The sequence below is a fragment of the Mesitornis unicolor genome, unplaced genomic scaffold (genome assembly GCF_000695765.1).
Source record: "Mesitornis unicolor isolate BGI_N332 unplaced genomic scaffold, ASM69576v1 scaffold22962, whole genome shotgun sequence".
Taxonomy (NCBI): Eukaryota; Metazoa; Chordata; class Aves; order Mesitornithiformes; family Mesitornithidae; genus Mesitornis; species Mesitornis unicolor.
The window spans coordinates 5,149-23,939 of record NW_010168813.1 but is presented as its reverse complement, the minus strand read 5'-3'; the positions used below and the strand labels follow the sequence as shown (position 1 = coordinate 23,939).

At 39.0% G+C, this 18,791-nt stretch overlaps 1 protein-coding gene across 1 annotated transcript in view; it reads left to right on the top strand.

Moving 5' to 3' along the window:
* Window positions 1–195: 195 nt before the first annotated feature.
* Window positions 196–18,791, top strand: part of LOC104536521 (lysine-specific demethylase 3A-like) — a gene marked incomplete at its 3' end in the record, with an annotated part of 23,370 nt that continues 4,774 nt past the window's right edge. Inside the window, exons 1-11 of the mRNA XM_010179158.1 lie at window positions 196–388; window positions 3,005–3,160; window positions 5,331–5,441; window positions 7,289–7,391; window positions 8,294–8,418; window positions 8,913–8,985; window positions 9,070–9,158; window positions 11,410–11,561; window positions 13,270–13,841; window positions 15,078–15,279; window positions 17,525–17,739. Coding sequence (XP_010177460.1) covers window positions 218–388; window positions 3,005–3,160; window positions 5,331–5,441; window positions 7,289–7,391; window positions 8,294–8,418; window positions 8,913–8,985; window positions 9,070–9,158; window positions 11,410–11,561; window positions 13,270–13,841; window positions 15,078–15,279; window positions 17,525–17,739 — 1,969 coding nt within the window. The remainder of the gene's footprint in view (window positions 389–3,004; window positions 3,161–5,330; window positions 5,442–7,288; window positions 7,392–8,293; window positions 8,419–8,912; window positions 8,986–9,069; window positions 9,159–11,409; window positions 11,562–13,269; window positions 13,842–15,077; window positions 15,280–17,524; window positions 17,740–18,791) is intronic.

The window sequence follows — 18,791 nt, the reverse complement described above, 5'->3', positions numbered from 1 at the left end:
AGGGAAGGGGGAAGACGGGGAGAGGAAGAAGGAAACAACGCGGCTTTTGCCCGCCTTGGCTCCCTTGGCTCCCTGTGAGGAAACGCGGGCGGGGGGCGAGCCCCGCGGCAGGGCTCGCAGCGTGACCTGCCGGCTGACCGCCGCCGTGGCTTCTTTTCCTTTCATTTTTCTCCTCTTCCCGTCGGTTTCCTCCTTGGAGGCCTCCCGATGAGTTAAAATGGTGCTGAGGCTCGAGGGGAGCTGGTCGCTGCTGGTGGGGAAGAAGTTCCTGAGTCTGTCGGAGGAAGAGGACAAGCCGTGGGACACCAATCGCGTCTTGGAATGGCCCTGGAAGTCGGGCAAGATCCGAGCGGTTTCACACACGGACATATCCAAACAAGACCTAAAGGTAACCGGAAAGTTTCAAAGAGACCTTCTAAAACGAGAGTGCTTACCCTGTGAACTGGAAACTTTGTGTGCGGGCATGCATGTGGGTGTGTGTATACATTTATACACACGTATATATATCCTGTTGTTGGGGAAGAGAAGTCTTCTTGGTCAACTTGCCTGCTTAGAATGCTTGAAAACATGTGCACCGCTGGCTAAAGCCCCCAGTGTGCTTCTACTAATGCTGGAAATTACCTCAAACTAATTATAAACGTGTTTTTTTCCACTAGTATTTTGAAAACTTCAGGTTTTTATTGCACTCGCTATGCCTAGGCTTTAGTTCTGCACATATCCTAGGTGTAGTTTAAGAACCTGTCAGTTGTGAATGGTGGTGGTTTTTTTTTCCCCAGAGGTGAAACAGAAACACTCCTGCGTTGATGGGCTTGGTGACTTTTTTTGCTCTTTGAAGTAGCTGGTAATGAGCAAGTACTTCTACTGTCTTGAAAGACATACCAAATTCGTGTGCGGTGGTGGAGGTTTCTCGGGCACTTCTTGCACGATGGCCACTTCTTAATGATTACCAACAGGGTTTTTGAACGTGCCATCACTTCTTGCAAGCTTAGTGTACTTTGTGAACTCTGTGTTTTGGGTGGAAGTCAAGTGACTTCCAGTTTGAATGCGAGGTTCTGAAGGGACTATTTGGCAACTGTAGCCACTAAAACTGCTCAACCGTGTCTGGCCCATTACTGTGATATACAAAGTACTCACTGAGGACAAAACTCCGTTATAGCAATGGTGTCTTGTTACGTGGTCTTACTTATTTCTCCAGGGCTCTTTTGTGGCACGCTTGTTCAATGACAGCAAGAACGGCGCAATCTTTCAATTAAAACTGTTTCCTTGCCTTTCTTTTTTTAATGGTGAGAACTTTGAGACCTCTGCTTAACTGATGAAGCACCTGCCCTTGTCAGACATGAAGAAATTGCCTCCGTTTCTAACTTTCAGGAAAGTGTAAACTTTGTTACGAGGTGTCCCGAGTCGGTAGAGGCCGAGCCCCTTGTTGTGGATCTGCGGCAGGGGTGGAGCTTTCTCCATCTTTGGCCAGAGAGGCTGTGCCCATGCCGTACTTGGAGTGAGGAGGAGGATGTTGCTGCTGCAGAAAGCTCTTATTAAGGACCTTCTCTGGGACTTAAAAAGAGAAGGAGCAGGTGCTGCTGGGGGCTTTACTGTGAGCCTTGTCACTGGTTACGGTTCTGCCAGAAGCTATTGACTTAATTCATTCTCCAGTAAAAGTGTTAAAGAAGTTGCAAAGCAGACAATTGAGGCGTAGAGAGCTTTTGTACCAAAACACATACCAACTCCTTTCTTCTCTTGCAGCTCTGAGAAGGCGTAATGTATAGTTAGACTCAAAATAGTAATGGATATGGGGGGGGGAAGTCTCTAAAGGAGTAGAAATATTTAATCTTTTTCTATAGTGTCAAAAGCAAACTGCAGAATAGAAGGACTGTCAGTGACTTTTGAAAGTATTTTCTCTGTATTTTCCTCTTTGTGCAGTGTTGATTCTGTAGATAAAACAAGCCGTTCTGGTTCTGGTGCTTGTATTATTTGCTTATCTCTTCCATTGTTTCTGTGAACTTCAAAATGACTAAATTCATTTCTGCACCCATTGGCTTTACGAATCGTGTCTCTGGTAATGGTGTTTTGTGTGCGTGCTTCTACTTTCCTCTATCCTTAAAGGGAAGCTAAGCACAAGAGAATGTTTCTAAGATTCCCTCAACTGAGGTTTCTCAGCTGTTAGGTTAAATTACTTACATGTTTTTAGACTGGATTGGTAAATTTGATGGGAAGAGTGCTTTTTCTGAGAGTAGTGTTCTCCACCAAGACATCCCGATGCCTGTATTCAGACAGAGTCATGTCTGTGGCCTTTCCCAATCCTGTGTTGATCTCCCCAGGAAAGAAGGGTAATGCCATCCCAGAGAAACTGGTCAAACCACCGTGTTCTCCTGAAATGACAACTGCTCTCCTCTTGAAAAGTTTGTACAGGTGCCTCAGAGATTTGTGAAGTTAAATACCAGTTAAAAGGCAGCAAATTACCTTCTTCTCACTTTAGAATTTGATCACCTTTACTGGTGTACTGTTATTTGTGCTTTCAATAAATTAATTAAAGTTATTCTTTGGAACTCTTATTCTTAAAGTACATCTGGAAAAACAGCTTGTTTGTTCAAGTATTCTAGTTTAGAGTTTATGGAAAGTGCAAGTACCACTACTGTATACAGCCCGTTTAAAGTTTTTTGAGTTTTCTGCTATTTTTTGCAAACACTGGTGGCAGAGTTAACACATTTAACTGCCCTTGAGCAGCAGAAGACTTTATGAGTTAGAGAGTTAAATAGAAATATTAATGTTTCATGTGATAATGATGACAGCCCAGTTAACATTGACCATCACTTGTAAAATACTCGCTCAGCCTGGGATGCTTTAGTGACTGCTTGATTGTGTGACAGAAAGGCAAGAATCATGTTTGCATTGTAAGTACTTTTAAATTATTTTTTTTTGAGGAAAACATTGTTTGTTTCTCCTTTGTCACATTGTATGGGTTTCAATATATGGCTCGTCACCCCTTCACTTTGTTTCCTTTCTGTAGATTTGTGTAGAATTTGATGATGAGTCATGGGAAAAAAGAAGATGGATAGAAGTCTACAACCATAAAATGAAAGCATTCCTGGTGGAGCAAAAGCTGGTACTGGCTGAAAGAAAATTTCATGGCAACACTGTATCTCCTGTCCAGTGGCCTGCAATGGCAAGTATAGGCTTGGCCTAACTTACTTTGGTTCTGCAGTTCCATTTTCTAAGGACAGTGTTGTTACAAGTGTGAATTTCTCAAGTGTAGCTTAACTTGTGTATTCTTACACGTGACATGAAGGGGGACTGGAAATCTTTGTACAGCTAGAGCTAGGCAGAGCTTGTGAGTGTATGAAGTTGGTATGTTGTGCCTGGAGATACAGGAATGTATCTTTATGACTTTGCTTCCCCTCCCAAACCACTGTTCTGTACGATGTTAGTTTTTTCTCCCACTAGTCTCGTGTTTCTTCCTTCTCTTATGAAACTGCAGTTAAGAATAGAGAGAAAAAGAGTAAATAGTAGGTTTCTAAGGATAGCCTATATTTTTATCTTAAATTCTTGTTTTACTCTGCCTCAAGTACTGCTAATTCTTCAGTGATTCTTGATCTGAGACAAAAATAATTTGAACAACTCTTATGTGGTGGCTGCCTGCCAGAGAAGATTTGTGAGATCTGGATTTTGTGCATGCAAAAACCTGAGCTACTCTGTACAAGCCAGGGAACTGAGCTTTCTGTGTCTTGCATGCATGGGTGGCTAGGCAAATTAGCCAGTGGAGGTGAACAGGGAACATTTGTTAATGTATTCAGCCAGTGTAGTTTTACTTCACTACTTTAGAAATTGCTACTCATAAAAGTAGGTCTGAAATAAATAAAAATGTAAACTTGCTGAACATTAATTATGCTGAAGTTGTAGTCCATGTTTAATACTCTTAACTTCTCTAGGTATTAAGTATGCAGTGTAATTTGTATTTTAGCTGAGGTTTTTCTTGAGCAAAGCTAATGTAAGCAGATATTTACTGCAAGTAGGGCCAAATAGGATGGGAGAGGAAGTGGAAAGATGAATCCTTAATTTTATTGCCTCACCTGCGCATTAGGAGATTTTTGCTGATACAATGTGCTGAAAACTTGCTTATTTAAACTTAGCTGTTGTCTCTTTCCAACTATCTGAGCAGTTCTTACTGGATACTTGCATTTGTTACGCATAAAGTTTCCTTCATGCTGCATTTGAAGTGTCAGTTCAGGCAGTGAACTTATTTCAGCTCATTTAGCAGTGGAATGATGTAGGATAAAGGTAAAGCACAATACTGGAGCTTGCCTTGGCAAAGACAACTTTTTCCTTTCTACCACACAAGCCAGGAAAGAAGAGGTCAAAAAAGATAATCGTGGATTGATTTATTTGAATCTTGATCACAACTTATTCATTCAAGTATACAGGAGAGTGTGTTTCTGACAAATAGAACAGCTTTGCAGAGCTCTTGTAATGCCCAGTCCCTCCTTGAGAGACTCCTGTTCCTCTTGTGGTGATACTGCCCCTTTGCCAATGCTGTCCTAACTGAAGTGAAAACAATAAAGGGGAAGAAAGTCTTTGTTTGCTTGATAAGTCCTTTAGAAACCCAAACACATACTCTACCAGAATGGGTTTTTTCCCTTTTCTTTTAAACGGGGCACAGAAGTACCTTTTGCTTCAGGAGGAGTTCTACTTGCCACTTCTGATGTTCCAGGCTCCTGATGCCTACCCGCTCAAGGGTTGTTACTGCAGGGCTAGACAACACTTAACCTTAAACATGCTGGGAAGAGTTCAGAAACTTTTAAAGGAAATTTTGTTTCTTTTCTGTTCTTAAAGCCTTTGGTATACCCGATCACAGCTTCGTCATTGTACTGCAGTGGTAAAACTACTATAAGGCTCTCCAAGTCCTCATATGCACCTAAACTAACACTTCAGTTTATTATCAGTGTTGCGTGAGCTTTGAGAACTTTTATGTAAGCCATACAGCAGGCCTTTGTTGATTTGCTAGTTATTCTCCCAGTCTTCCCTAAGGGGAGGGCTTCATTACTGTATCCACAATTAGAACTCTTAATATGAGGAAATCTATGTTGATATAATTATGATTGTTAATGACAACCACCTGAACTGAATTCCTAACTAATTTCACGTATAGTCCAGTATGTCCTTTATTAGGCATGTGTTAGAGTTTCATTAGAAGCTTGCTTTGTTTCAAGAGTTGCATGTAGATGTGGTATTTTAACAAAGAAATAGATGCAAAACTAAATTCTTTTTTTTTAAATGCAAATGATGAATGATGATATCCTTTTACTCTGTTTCTAAGAAAATGTTTATTGGTTTTCTAGACTTACAAATCCTTAGTGGACAAAGCTGGTTTGGGATCATTGGTTTCGATACGCTATCTTGGTGAAGAGAGATGTATTTTTCTTTCTAAAGACCTTTTGACACCCATTCAGGTAACCTTGTATGGCACTGTAAAGTTGGAAGATAAATCTTTTATCTTGGTATTTAAGATATTCTAAATGCAAACTTTAGATGAGTAGAAACTTGGAGTAGGTGTTTATTGCTATAACTCCTAAATGTCAGTTCTGAATGTGGTGTGTCTGGTGATTAAAAACCTTCTGAAGCTGATCCAAGACTTGAGAGCTGGAGGAAGGAGTGTGCTAGGACAGTTATTCAGCTCAGGTGGCAGCAATTGCATCATGTTGATGGTGGGGATAATGTGGAATAATTTCCTTTTGTTCTTGTAAATGTGACTGTCATCACTATGAAAGGAGTTGCAGGGATGTCTGGAATAAATCTTGCAATTTAATAGAAACACATCACTTCTAGTCTTAAGCAAATGAGGAACTGGGCAGGATGTAAATGAGATGGTTGAACTAGAGTTCTTTTATTGAGCACTAGGATGGAGGTTTGTTAGTGAAAATTAGGTAGAGAGGGGTTGAAACAATTGTCCTGTGTGACTGACTGGTCAGGCATTTTGAAGAATAGTAACTGCTAATGGTAAAGGATGTAACCTTTTCAGGACACTACCCTTAAGACCTATAAACAGGCTGAATAAAACTTGTAACAGATGTCCCATGTTGAGACTGTTAGCAGTGCCATCACTAGTGTTCTACTTTGACTTGTTGACAGTCAGCAAATGGACAACTCTTGAGAAACTAACAAAAGAAACATTTAAAGCTGAATTTGAGTTGTAGATTGTTGTCTTGCTTGTGTTGGCTCAACAACAGAGTAGAGATTTCTTTATTGAGAAGCCTTATCTCAATACTGCAGTGGAGAAGATCGCTTTACAAGCATCTTGAATAGCAGTTTCTTGGCTACTAGCTCTTCAGGCTTCTGCCTACAAATACCAGAGCAGTGCTTGAGAAAACATACAAACAAACAGAAAACCAAACCCACCAACCAAAAACAAAACCAAAAAACCTTTATTAGCACTCTGAGCCATTGGTAAAAACTTGTCCTAAACTGTCCATTTCAGAATTAATTCTAAATGTTGTCAAGCAGTTTGTTTTAGATAACAATAGAGAAAAATTAGGAAAAAATACATGATGCTGAATAATTATGAATGACTTAGATGTAGCTGACTCTGTTTTCACTCATACAAACATTTTATAATAATGCCTTGAAATGGACTGGATCCTGTTGTTGTTATCATAAATAAAACCATAAAACTTAAAATATTTGCATTTACATCTGCTCAGAACTACTTGTAAGTTGCTGCTTCTGAGAACTTTAAATCCTAAATTAAAAAATGGATGGTTCAATTAAACTTAGTGCTCATTAGCAATGTAGTAAAGCAAAGCCAGATTGTTTTCAGAACAGTATTAAAGTGGACTGGAGATCTTGCTTCAGTCTAGCTTGCAGGTGGTAGATGTAGATTAGTGGTGAGGAAATGATGTCTGCCTCAATAAATACAATATCCTAGGAGCTGAAGGAGCACAGAGTAGATGTGTGACAAGAAGAGCCAGGTTCTTCTCTGTGATGCCCAATGACAGGACAAGGGGCAATGGGTGACAGAGCACTGGACCAGGCTGCCCAGAGAGGTTGTGGAGTCTCCTTCTCTGGAGACATTCAAAACCTGCCTGGATGCATTCCTGTGTGACCTGGTCTGGTGATCCTGCTCTGTGAGGGGGGGATTGGACTGGATGAGCTTTTGAGGTCCTTTCCAGCCCCTTAACATTCTGATTCTGTGAAGTTCCTCATTACTGAATTGCAATGAATTGCAGCTATCTTGGGTTTTGTTAATGAAAAGCACTATCCTTAATACCAACTTCTATTTTTTTTTCTTATTCCTAAATAGGATGTGGACAATTCCAGACTTCCTCTAAAGGATGATCAAAATGTTAATGAAGAAATTCAGGCTTTGGTTAAGAAACATCTGGATGAAACACGCTTGGTACAAGGTACAAGCATACTCTGTAGTGGAAAACTCTGACAATAAATACTCAAGTCCAAAGCAAAAAATCTTTGCACTGATAGTGTAAATTACAGTAATCTGTTTTAGGGATAAAAGCTCTTTAAAAATACTTTCTTTCACAGCATTGAATGCAAAATATGAAGGATTATACAGATTTAAGTTTCAAGTATTTTCTTTGTAAGAGGAAGTAATTTGGGCACACATAGATGGCCTGGCACTTGTGAAAGATATCAAATCTGTAGCAGTTCTCACTGAAACTATTTGGAGTTGTTTATTGCTTCAAGTAGCTTTTTTAGTCTGCTGCTTGTTTATAAAAACTTGAAAGTTTTACACAGACTACTTTTTCAGTCAAGTTAAAATTGCTCTCTTTAGATTTGCCAGCTTTTAATTACTGGGCTTGTACAGGCATTTTCGTAGTCGTATGGTTGCATAAGCAAGAAATGCCTTACCTTTATGGAAAGGTAAATACTGCAACGTAGAGTTGTCATTTCCAATACTGTAAGGAGGGGAAAAATTCACATCTGGTCATTGAATCTCCATTTCTGTGTCCACTGCTCTGTTTTATTGTCTGAATTCTGGAGGTCAGTCTGGTCTCTACTGCATGTCTTATCCTCTAGAAAACTTCATAGAACTGTTCCAGGAAGGAGGTACCTGGAACATAGTTTTATTATGTTGGTTTTTTTCTTTTTTGCCTGCCTCAGCTATGTGGAAGTTGTCTCAAAGTTCTCAGTTTGCTTTGCTTACTTGCATCTTGCATGTAGTACTGTTGGCAAATTCATGTCTGTAGCTGTGATGATCTTAACGCTCCCTTTTTCTTACGCTACATTTTCTTGTTTTTGTTTTGATTTGTTTTTTATTGTTTTGTTTTGTTTTTTTTCAATTTTTAAGGTGGGAAAAGTATAATCGGGTCAAAAATTAGAATTTATAGCTTGGATCCATCTACTCAGTGGTTCACAGCAGTTGTTGTCAATGCTAATCCAGCTACAAGAACTCTAGAAGTCAACTGTCAGGAGGTAAGAACCAGTTGTTCCTGTGGGTTTACAACCAGAGATGTGGAATGGGTGGGATCTTGTATTTATACCCTCATCAACACCGGTTTTAATTCTTTCTGTACTATAATAAGGTTTAAAAAATGGGGCTCAGTCTAGTGCAGAATAATCTATTACTCAGAAGTGTTTCTGTATTACTTCATGCTGCTGGTAGAATGGTCAAATAATAAATGGTCTTCTACATAAAATGAAGGAGAAACAGAATTAATTGAAGAGCAAGGCAAACGTACAGTCCTGATTTCTTTGCTTTCTATACTGTGTAGACAGTGCTCTGAAGCACTAGTCTGTGTTTTCATGCAAAGACACTGTCATAACTGTTAAACCCAGTTTGGTATCCAAAGAACCTGGAAGTTAAGTGTGTAAGCTAAGTCTGTACCACAACATCCAGGGTAAATACATTCAGACAGTAACTTTCACCTCTCTAAATGACTGCATCTGTGTTTTTGTTCCTTTCCAAGATTCCAGCTTTAAAAACTCTTGATCCAGAGTTAATTCATGTTGAGATCATATATGACAACAATGGAAAATGTGGTAAGACATATTATTGTTTGTCCTTCAAACAATATTTGTCACAAATGTGCTACTTAGACTAATCTTGATCACCTTCTCTTCCAGATAAATCTAAAAGAATTGGAGGCGTGAAAAGGAAGTTGTCAGAGAATAATGGAAGTGTTGATGCTAAGCACACAAAATCTTCTCCTGAGGTAATGTCTTACTATGTTATATATGACAGTTATATAATGGTTATGTCATTTCTCAGAGCAGTCAAAGATTAGATAGGGAAGTGGAATAATAAATATAATCTCTGGGAGGGTGTGTTGAGTTATTTGAAACTTGTCTGGGCATGGGTAAAACATCTTGCCCTGCGATAATCTGAGAAAAAGTTACTGAGCCTTGAAGACTGGGTTTTTTAGTTTTGGTTCTTGGTTTGTTTTTGTTGGGGTTTTTTAGCTGTGCTTTTTGTCTCCTGCTTCTGCATAGGAGTTAGCCTGCCTGGTCTTGTATTCTGTAGTGGGAGAAAATGCAAAATAGTTCTCAAGTTTATAACCTTTGCTTTTCATGTTCTTTCTTTAGTTATTTTGTACTTAAACCCAAAACCTTCATCTACACTTGTATGCTTTGAGGATTCAAGCTACAGAAGCAGCATTCTGGAATAATGTTGCTTCAGTACAAAAAGGGAATATGACTACTTCCGTAGTATTTCCATGTCTACATTTATTTCTTTTATGAGTGCCCTGGCAAGTATCACTGAAATCTAAGAAAACGGTCTCAAAGGTCAAAAGATTATAGGGTTAACTTAAGTACAGAAATGTAAATTCAAATTAATGGCTTGGCTAAAGAACAGTACTTTGAACTTACCCTATAATTTTGCCCCAATGTTTCAGACCAAAAATTGCATTTGAGGCAGGAGTGGCCTTCTGGAAGCTCTGGAGTGGTGGTGGGGTGAGAAGGTTAGGTTTTGTTTTGGGGTTTTATTTTTTGGCTTTGTGTTCTTGGCTTCTGCACAGTCAGTCCTGTGCTGAGTAAACTGTGTAGAGTCTGGTTAATGATGGGATATCATTATTAGAAATCTTTACCAGCTTCATAAAGATACAGCATGAGGTGGCAAGTACAGGATAAGATTCCTCAATGAAAAGAGTGATCTATCTTGTATTTACTGCTGAGGAAGAGTGTGCGGCAACTCAGCATGAAGTAGCTAGTGCACTGCAGTCAAATTCTGCTGATGTTGCTTCTATAGCTTGTGTTTGAGTACCTTCAGCATCTTTCAGGTGCTCAGTTTGCCAGTCTTTGGCTTTCTGTGTATTCAGCCATTGAGTGATCTGCTTAATACACAAACATGGTCTTTATTTCATATTCCAAATAACCCGCAGGACTGTTATCCTGATCTGAATTCATAACTTGTTTCACCATAGTTTTTCCTTAAAGCAGCGGAGTTGCTTCTAAATTTCTAGTCTGTCTTCTTTTGAAGGACTCAATCTTTATCTCTTTGTAGCCTTTGGGAAATGTCTTGCAAATATTTTCTTAAAATGGTTACAATGAATGTACTTTCTAATATGGAAAACAGTTTCTCCAGTTTTGGAGGATGTGAATATATGGGTATGATAAACTGAAGCCTTTTTAAAAATTTATTTTAATTAGTATGTGGTAGTACTCTGATTTCTAATATGGAGTTAATTACTTCCAGCATTTTTTTTGAGAGCTTGTCAATGCCTGACAGCTGTGCTTTACCAAAGAAGAAAGGAAATATTTTGGAAATGATGGTAACAAGTCTGTAGTGTAACTTCCAGCGGTAAGCTGAGCATGTGGGAGTGGAATATGGATGTTAGAGCTGAGGAAGGAGCCCCACAGAAAACTACAGTTTTTAAAGACACTTGCTAATTTGGTAGGCCTGTTGTATTCCTAAAGTAATAGTAGATTTGTAAGGCTGGTGATTCAGTCAGTGCGGGATTTCTTTATGTAACACTTTCTAGAATCCTGGTGCAAAGATTTTTCCCACTACAGGGAAGTTCACATCTAGATATTTGGTAATGTTGTCAGACTAACTTCACAGTTTTAATTTTCTCTTAAGATTTTCAGATGAGCTCTATTTCTGAAGCTATTTCTGAATTCTGGTTAATGCAATTATTTTTAGAAAGATCACTGCACGGGCAGTTAAGAAAAGCAGAGCTTTCTATATTGCTTTCTACCTTCTTCATATATCTTCTTTCCCCAAAAAAAGTTTGTTGTTAATTGGAGGAAAATGAATTAACATGAACAGTGTTTCATGAAACCTGTGAGGCTTAAGAAGACACTCTGATGTCTTTCCATCTTACAGAGTGAGTCAGGAGTGGTCTTCAATTAACTTTATTAAACTTAGTGGGAAGAGTGTTAATGTATTTTTTTTTAAGTTGAGCCCTTCAAAGCAGTATTTCTGTTATCCTGATTTTTCCTAACTGTTGAAATTTTTCTTTACAGGTTTCTCCCAGTCAGGGACATGTGCAGTCAGTGCCAACAGTGCTGGGTGAAGCACTGCTAGGATGTACTCCTGCTAATAAAGACCAAAGGCATCAAGGCCTGCCCCTGCCATCTAACTCACCACCTGATCTTGGTGCAGAAACTCCTCAGGGGTAAGGAATCAGTTTATGCTTATGCAAACTTTTCCTTCAAAAAGAACTCCAGTTCTTAGCAAAACAGACTCGGAGGTCATTTTAAAGAACTGTAGTAGCTAATCTTCTGTAATATTGGCGTGGGAAAGTGTTAGACTTAACTGTCCTGGATACACAATGTGCTTGCCATATTTTTTCTTTTCTTATAAACCATACAATAGTTTGAGTTGCAATAGACCTTTAAGGGTTGTCTAGTCCAACCCCCCTATAATAAGCAGGGACACCTTCAACTGGATCAGGTTGCTCAGAGCACTGCCCAACCTGACCTTGAATGTTTCAAGGGATGGGGCATCTGCCACCTCCACGGGCAACCTGTTTCAGTGTCTCACCACCCTCAAAGTGAAGAATTTCTTCCTTATCTATATCTACCCTCTTTTAGTTTAAAACAATTACTTTGTGTCCTATTGCAACAGGTCCTACTAAGAAGTTTATCCTCGTCTTTCCTGTGGGCCAATGTTACTGCTTCATTGCACCCATCTGTAAACTGATACATAGGTGTGATGCCTGCTTTTTGCCAGACACATTCCTTCTCTGCCCCCAAGAAAAATAAAACACTTTCAGGCAGGTGTCATACACTGGCTTTTTGCAGATCAAGTACTGGTTCTCAATTACTTTTCTGTTCAACACCAGTGGCCTTAAACTTCTTTGTTATACCTGACTGGATGTAAAACCTTCCCACTCCAAACCTTCCTTGAAAAAATTTGAGCTGATCCTTCATTTCCATTATAAATCTGTCTCTAGAAGCCATGTTGTCAACACATTTTTCAATCAGATAAATGTATCCGAAAAACAAACTTCTACATCAACTGTGATGGGAGAAAAGGCAGTCAGGGGCCTGAGGTGAAGGGTGTGTTTTATTCAGTTCTCTGACCATAACACGTATGGGAGCTGAATTGTACCATGTAGCTGCTTTCCTCAGTGTAATTGCAGCTCCTTCCTAATGTGCATAATTGGAAGGTCAGTATATTGTGCATTTTTCCTCAATTCTGTCACAAAAATGAACGCCTATGGTAGAAATAGTATGACAGGAAAACTAAGATTTTGTGATTTAGCTTTAGAAGAAGTGGTATAGGTCTTTTTTTTTCCACTCATTTTTGTGTATGTATCTCACAAGATAAATGCTAAAAATATTATTTTTTTAAATTTGAGCTTTTTGTATAGCAATAGTTTTACTGCCTCCAATATAGACTTGTAGAGCCAGCTGGATGCACCTTGAGTATTAGAATGTTCTCACACAGACGTAAGAGTGAAATACATTTGGTTATACAGTTGCTGTATGGAGAAAATGAGTAAGTAACTGTTTAATTGTGAGAGAAAGTAGTGGAGTAGCTGCAGCACCTAATTTTGTGTGTGTCTGCATGTGTGTAAAGCTTTATCATTCTGTCTAACTCTTAAAAAACCCAACCAACGAACCAAGAAAACCAAACAATAAAAAACCAAAAATAACTACAAAGAAACCCAAACAAACTTAAAACCTAAACAAAAAAAATCCCTGAAAAACACAAACCTGTTTAACCTCACACAAAATTTTAAATCTTGAGACCTCAGGATTTAAAGTACATGATTGCATTTACTCTTTCAGGCTTTGTGTGACTAGATTTTGCAGCTGATACCCAGATTTGTTTGACACCTTTTTCTTTGTCTAATCATTGCATGTCATGTGTTTCAGCACATGTAGGCGGAGCTTACCGGAAACTCATCCTTCTTGTCTTAATACTGGAATTAAACCATTGAAGGAAGATCTGACGGCCTTTCCTAAAGTGGGGTTTATATCTAAAGAACAAACGCAAAATCTTAATGATCAAAATGGTAGATATTCCTCTTTGACAACCTCAAGATCATCTTCTTTGACTGATTCAGCTGATGAAAAAGGAACCAACCTGAAAAATACAAACGAACCTCTTAAGAAGCCCACAACAAACTTTCCAAAAGAGTGCTTTTCTGTGAAACAGTTGCAACATCTTGACTCTTCCATAGCAATACCCAGAGTTAGTAACACTCTTGAACTGCAGCGGACTTTAGATTGCAGACCCTCAACCTCAGATGCTCATCTTCTCTCTTTTACCGAGTCTGGAGTTAAATCACGAAACAACTGCAATAGCCGGAACAGCCACAAAGGAAACAAGATTGATGAACTCACAGACATGGAATGTTTTATTAGACGAAATTCAAATGAGATTTTTTATGACAGAAATGAAAATGAAAGCTTTTGGACTGGAAGTGCCAAGTTCCAGGATAATAGTAAGTATTTTTAAAACTTAGCTATTTGAAAGTCCTTGTAGTTTCTGTGAAACTATTTGTAAGTCCTTCATAACGTACGCAAAATTAGTAAATTTAAATTGTATGAGTGAATCTGGAATTTGAGTAATTTGTGAGTTCTTTTACAAGGGGAATGCAATAAACTTGAGAAAAACATTTTCCTGATAAAGGAAAAGTCATTAATTTCTAGAAAGAAGTTGTTACAAAATGTATGCAAGAACAGAATGGCAAAACGGGTTACAAAAACGAGATTCTGTTTGTGATGCAAATGCTGATGGTGTGATAAGACTGCTGTTTATTTTTAGCAATGGTCCTAAATCTTGTAAGCATGGTGAGAGATGGAAGTTGTTCTGAACAAAGCTTTATTCGAGAAGGACTTTCATTTAATAACTGTTCTGAAAGCAAAACAAACAAACAAACAAAAACCTGAACAAACGGGGGAAAAATATAAATCAAAAACTGCCCAACCTCAAAACAACCCACTGTGTTTGTATGTTTTCTGTGTCCTGGTTCTGCTTGGTGAGCTCTTAAAGTTTTCTATGTGGGACAGAATGGGAAAGGCTGCAGAAGCTGGACTCCTGGGGCTGTGTGCTGTGCTGTACATCAGGCAGTACAGCTGGTGATTCTGGGAATCTCCCAACACACCCGCCTCTTCTTTTTTTCCAATCTCATGTTGCTTGTTCTTGGATTACCATGTGCTGTTCCATAATTAACATGGGTATGCAGCCAGCCAAGCAGTCACTGGTGTGCCCTGCTAGGCCTCACCCCCGCTGTGGGAGGGAGAGAGATGTTTGACATCAGTTGTAGTATGATGCTGAAAGCCATTGCATCTTGAAGGGTGAAAACAGCCTGAGAAATGACCAAGTTGTACCTCATGTGAAATGTGGTTGTTTCACGCCCTGGTCTACGCAGTGCTCAGGTATTGCAGCCCTGATGGCTAAAGAATTTTCATTAGAAGCAGGTGCTCTTTCAGAGTATTTCTGTGTGGAGCAGTGTAAAGAGTTGTTAAACTTGGCTCCACAGACTATGACAGCTCAAGAAGGTCTCTACTGACCTGGGAAGAGGTTTCAGACAACTGCAAATATTTTGGCGTAACTTTGTTTCAATGTAATGTGAAACATAGGAAAAGTTGACCTGGAACTTTCACTAAAATACATTTGCTCGCACCTTTATATGAGAAACTAAACCTTGTTTCATCTACACCACTCTTCCCTGCAGTAATTGTTCGCAAGTCGATTTTAGCAGATGCTGCTAAAGTGAAGAAGCTGCAGCAAAGTGGAGAAGCTTTTGTACAGGATGGTTCCTGCAATAATATCGCACCTCACCTGCATAAATGCAGGGAATGCCGTTTGGACAGTTATCGGAAGAACAAAGAGCAAAGGGACTCCACTGTCTTTTGTCGATTCTTTCACTTTAGAAGGTAAGAAAAATTTTGACTCTATATAGACCTCAATATTATTTAAGTGTGAATAACACATGCCCCATGTCTGAGTTGGACATATGACTTTTTTTGGTTGCTGAAAGGGTGGCTGTTGAGCATTCACTGTTAGCTATAACATGGATCTTCATCTTCTGGGACAAGTGGAAAAACAGTTATTTGGTCTAAGTGGTCTCATTTAGGTCTCTGGTTCAAAACTGCTGGATGTCAGTGTGTAGCTGTCAAGCTATAAGGCTAATATACCAAACTAATGAGAGGTTGCCTGTGTTTCTTTTAGCCCTTAGGAATTTTTTAACTGCTTTATTTGAGCAGAAAATATTTTGGCAGTACTTTGAGGTCTTTATTTTGCTGTTCTGGGCTGAGTGCCAATGGGCTAGCATGAGTTTAGTTTGAGTGCTTCAGCTCAGTAGCTTTGGAGACAGCAGTGAGAGGGTGGATTCCGTGCATGTCTCCCAAAGTGTAGTGATTGGGCATATGACATTTTAGACATAGAGCCATGGCTGTGGAAGAGTTGCTCTAAGTGGCCTGGGACTTTCAGCTGGAGTCATGGACAAAATAATGGTTTATGTTGTGTTGCTGCACTTGAGAGTTTGTGGTGGTACTTTAAGCTTGCCATGGAAACAGTTCATCAGTTAAACTTGCAGGAGGGCAGATGGGGAGGGTCAGCAAGGCAACTTCAGGGAAAGCCTGGTGACTGTGGAGTGGTGGTTGCTTTTCCAAACCTGATCTGCAGCTTCAGATCTATTATATCCCACCCACAGCCCCCAGAGCCTGATTCTGGAGTTGAACTATAAAGGTCTTGTGATGTTTTATCTCTTTAGCTCTTAAGACACCATCAGGAACCCTTTCAAAAAGAGTATTAAGCTGTTACTTTAAGCCTATCTGTAAGCCCAGGGTGGATGTTGTCAAACTGCAGTGTCTGGCTGATTTTTAACACATCGTTTCCTTTGTTTTCAAGTTGTATGCATTTTTTCCATGAACTATTTGATCTCATGGCCAGATGTTGTTGCATGCTGCTTTTTATTTCCCCTTACACCCACTTAAACTTTGAGGCATGGACTGTGTCTTATGGGAAGAAGTTAACGTTTGTGGTATCAGAGAGGAAACGCAAAAATACTGTTTATCACAAGGGAGAAGGGAAGCTTACTTATTCTCAGTTTTCCCTTTGATTTTTCAGAGGAATGACTTTCTTTTGAGTCTCTAGGTAGAATAAAAGAAGCTGTAGGCCTGAAGACCTTTTGAAGAAAGAAAACTCAAAGCACAAAGTTTACAAAGATCATGAAAAAACCCGAACTTTTCCACTCTTTCATTTGTTTCTTGCATATTTTGTAGCTAAAGGTTTAAAAGAAATGAATATGTATTACTAATCTGTTATTTAACCTCAAATTGGAGACTTTACTATAGTAAATCTTGGGGTAATCTGACATTAACTTAAACATTCAAAAAACACATGAGACTAGAGTACCAACAGACTATGCTAATTCATCTTCTCAGGGTAAAAATGCAGACTTGAAGTGCAGTTCAAAGCAGTTGAATTCTTCAGTTTAGAACTTGAAGCTGACGGAACTCTCTCTTTTTATTGAATGTGAAATCAGCAAAGTCTGAAGGTGGTGTTTTTCTGATGATATCAGTTGCCAACGTGTGTTTTCTTGCCACACTTAAAAATACAATGAAGTCCACTTCCCTCTACAAAATCTACTAAAAAGGTTCCTGAAAACATGAGTAGAACTCTTGATGTTTGTTAGCTAATAAACTGCTAACAATACAGATCTCATTCTTTCCATCTACTCAGAATCACTTTGCTGGACTTCTTTTGGCACTTACTTCCAAATTGTTACTGAAATAGGTACTATTTTTAAGGTGTTGTCATGTCTCTTGTGACTTGTACACAGTTCTAAATTAAATTTTTACTGTTACCTTCTCTAGATTTGATTTTAAAAAATGTTAACTTGAATTGGTTTTGTATGAATAAAAAATATCTTTAATTAAGAAATCTACCTTACTAATTAACACTGTTTTAAGTCCTTTTTTTTAAACAAGCAGAACCTTAAGCATGCTTAATGCTAATGGCAAGTATGTTTACTCGTGTCTGCTGCAACCTTTAAGTGTTAAGCTCATTGATATGCAGTATACATGTTTACAGTTCAGGCATTGACACAATGGAATGAATGTAGACTAAAAAAACATTTGAGATTGAGTTGTTCTCCTTTTCTCCCTCTTCCCATAGGTTACAGTTTAATAAGCATGGAATACTGCGAGAAGAAGGCTTTTTAACTCCAAATAAATACGACCCTGAGGCTATTAGCTTATGGCTGCCTTTATCAAAAAACGTTGTGGGTCTAGATCTCGACACAGCAAAGTATATCCTAGCCAACATTGGAGATCACTTTTGTCAGCTAGTGATATCTGAAAAGGAAGTTATGTCTACGATCGAGCCACACAGTAAGATCGATTTGTATTAAAATAATCTGTATTTTAATAGCTTTATGTGAAACTTTAAGCTTCTGACCTGTGTGAAAATATATTGTATGTGTTTGGAAATGTCATATAAAGACTTCAGTGTTTCTCTCTTTTCTCAGAGAGAGGTAATGGGCTATTATCCAGTGTGAGTTAGCGGCAACAACTTTGCTTATAGGCAGGGGGAAAGAGAAGTAATTCTGGCTGCCTTTGTCAGAGGACTTTTCTGGGTTTATCAAATTACTTTTCCTGTTGCACAGTGTAATTCTGTTATGAAACCAAGTGTTAAAAAAATAAATAAATCGGCAGGCAGCTGACAATCTATTCTTAGCATGCAAATGAAATAAAGCTTTCATTTTGACTGCACAGATCCTGTTAGATTGTTTGGGTCCTCTTTTGTTGTTCTTGCATAATGGACCTAATGCTGCCTGTCGAGTCAGTAAAGAAATCTTTTTTCTTCCACCTGAAATTTTCCACTAGGCCTGTTTCAAGTGATTGTAGGTCCAGCCCTAGTGGGAATAGAGCAAAGAGTTGCTATTGATGGGGTAACTGAGTGCAGTTTCATCCATGCAGACAGGGCAAACCCTCGAACACAGGTTTTTGGCCATGTCAGAACCTTTTTGTAGCAAACATGAGCAGACAGATGCGGAAGGTTGTGATCTTGCATAATCACTTCTCAGAGTAGAATGACTCGTAAAACTATGTGTGGTTTTTTGGATTATAATTACATGACTGAGTTGCAGTATGGGTTAGAAGCCTGCGCAATGTCTTCTGCATTTGGCTGGTATTGACATTATATAAAGATGATATCAGTTTACCAACCGCTTCAGTGTTTTGAATAGGGGGGGAAAAAACCTTCAGCCTCCTTTTCTCCAGGCTGAACAACCCCAGTTCTCTCAGCTGCTGTTCACAGGCCTTCGCCAGCTTTGTTTTTCTCTGGACACACTCCAGGGTCTCAATATCTTTCCTGTAGTGAGGGGCCCAAAATGCAACATATTTGAGGTATGGCCTCACCAGTGCTGAGTACAGGGATATGA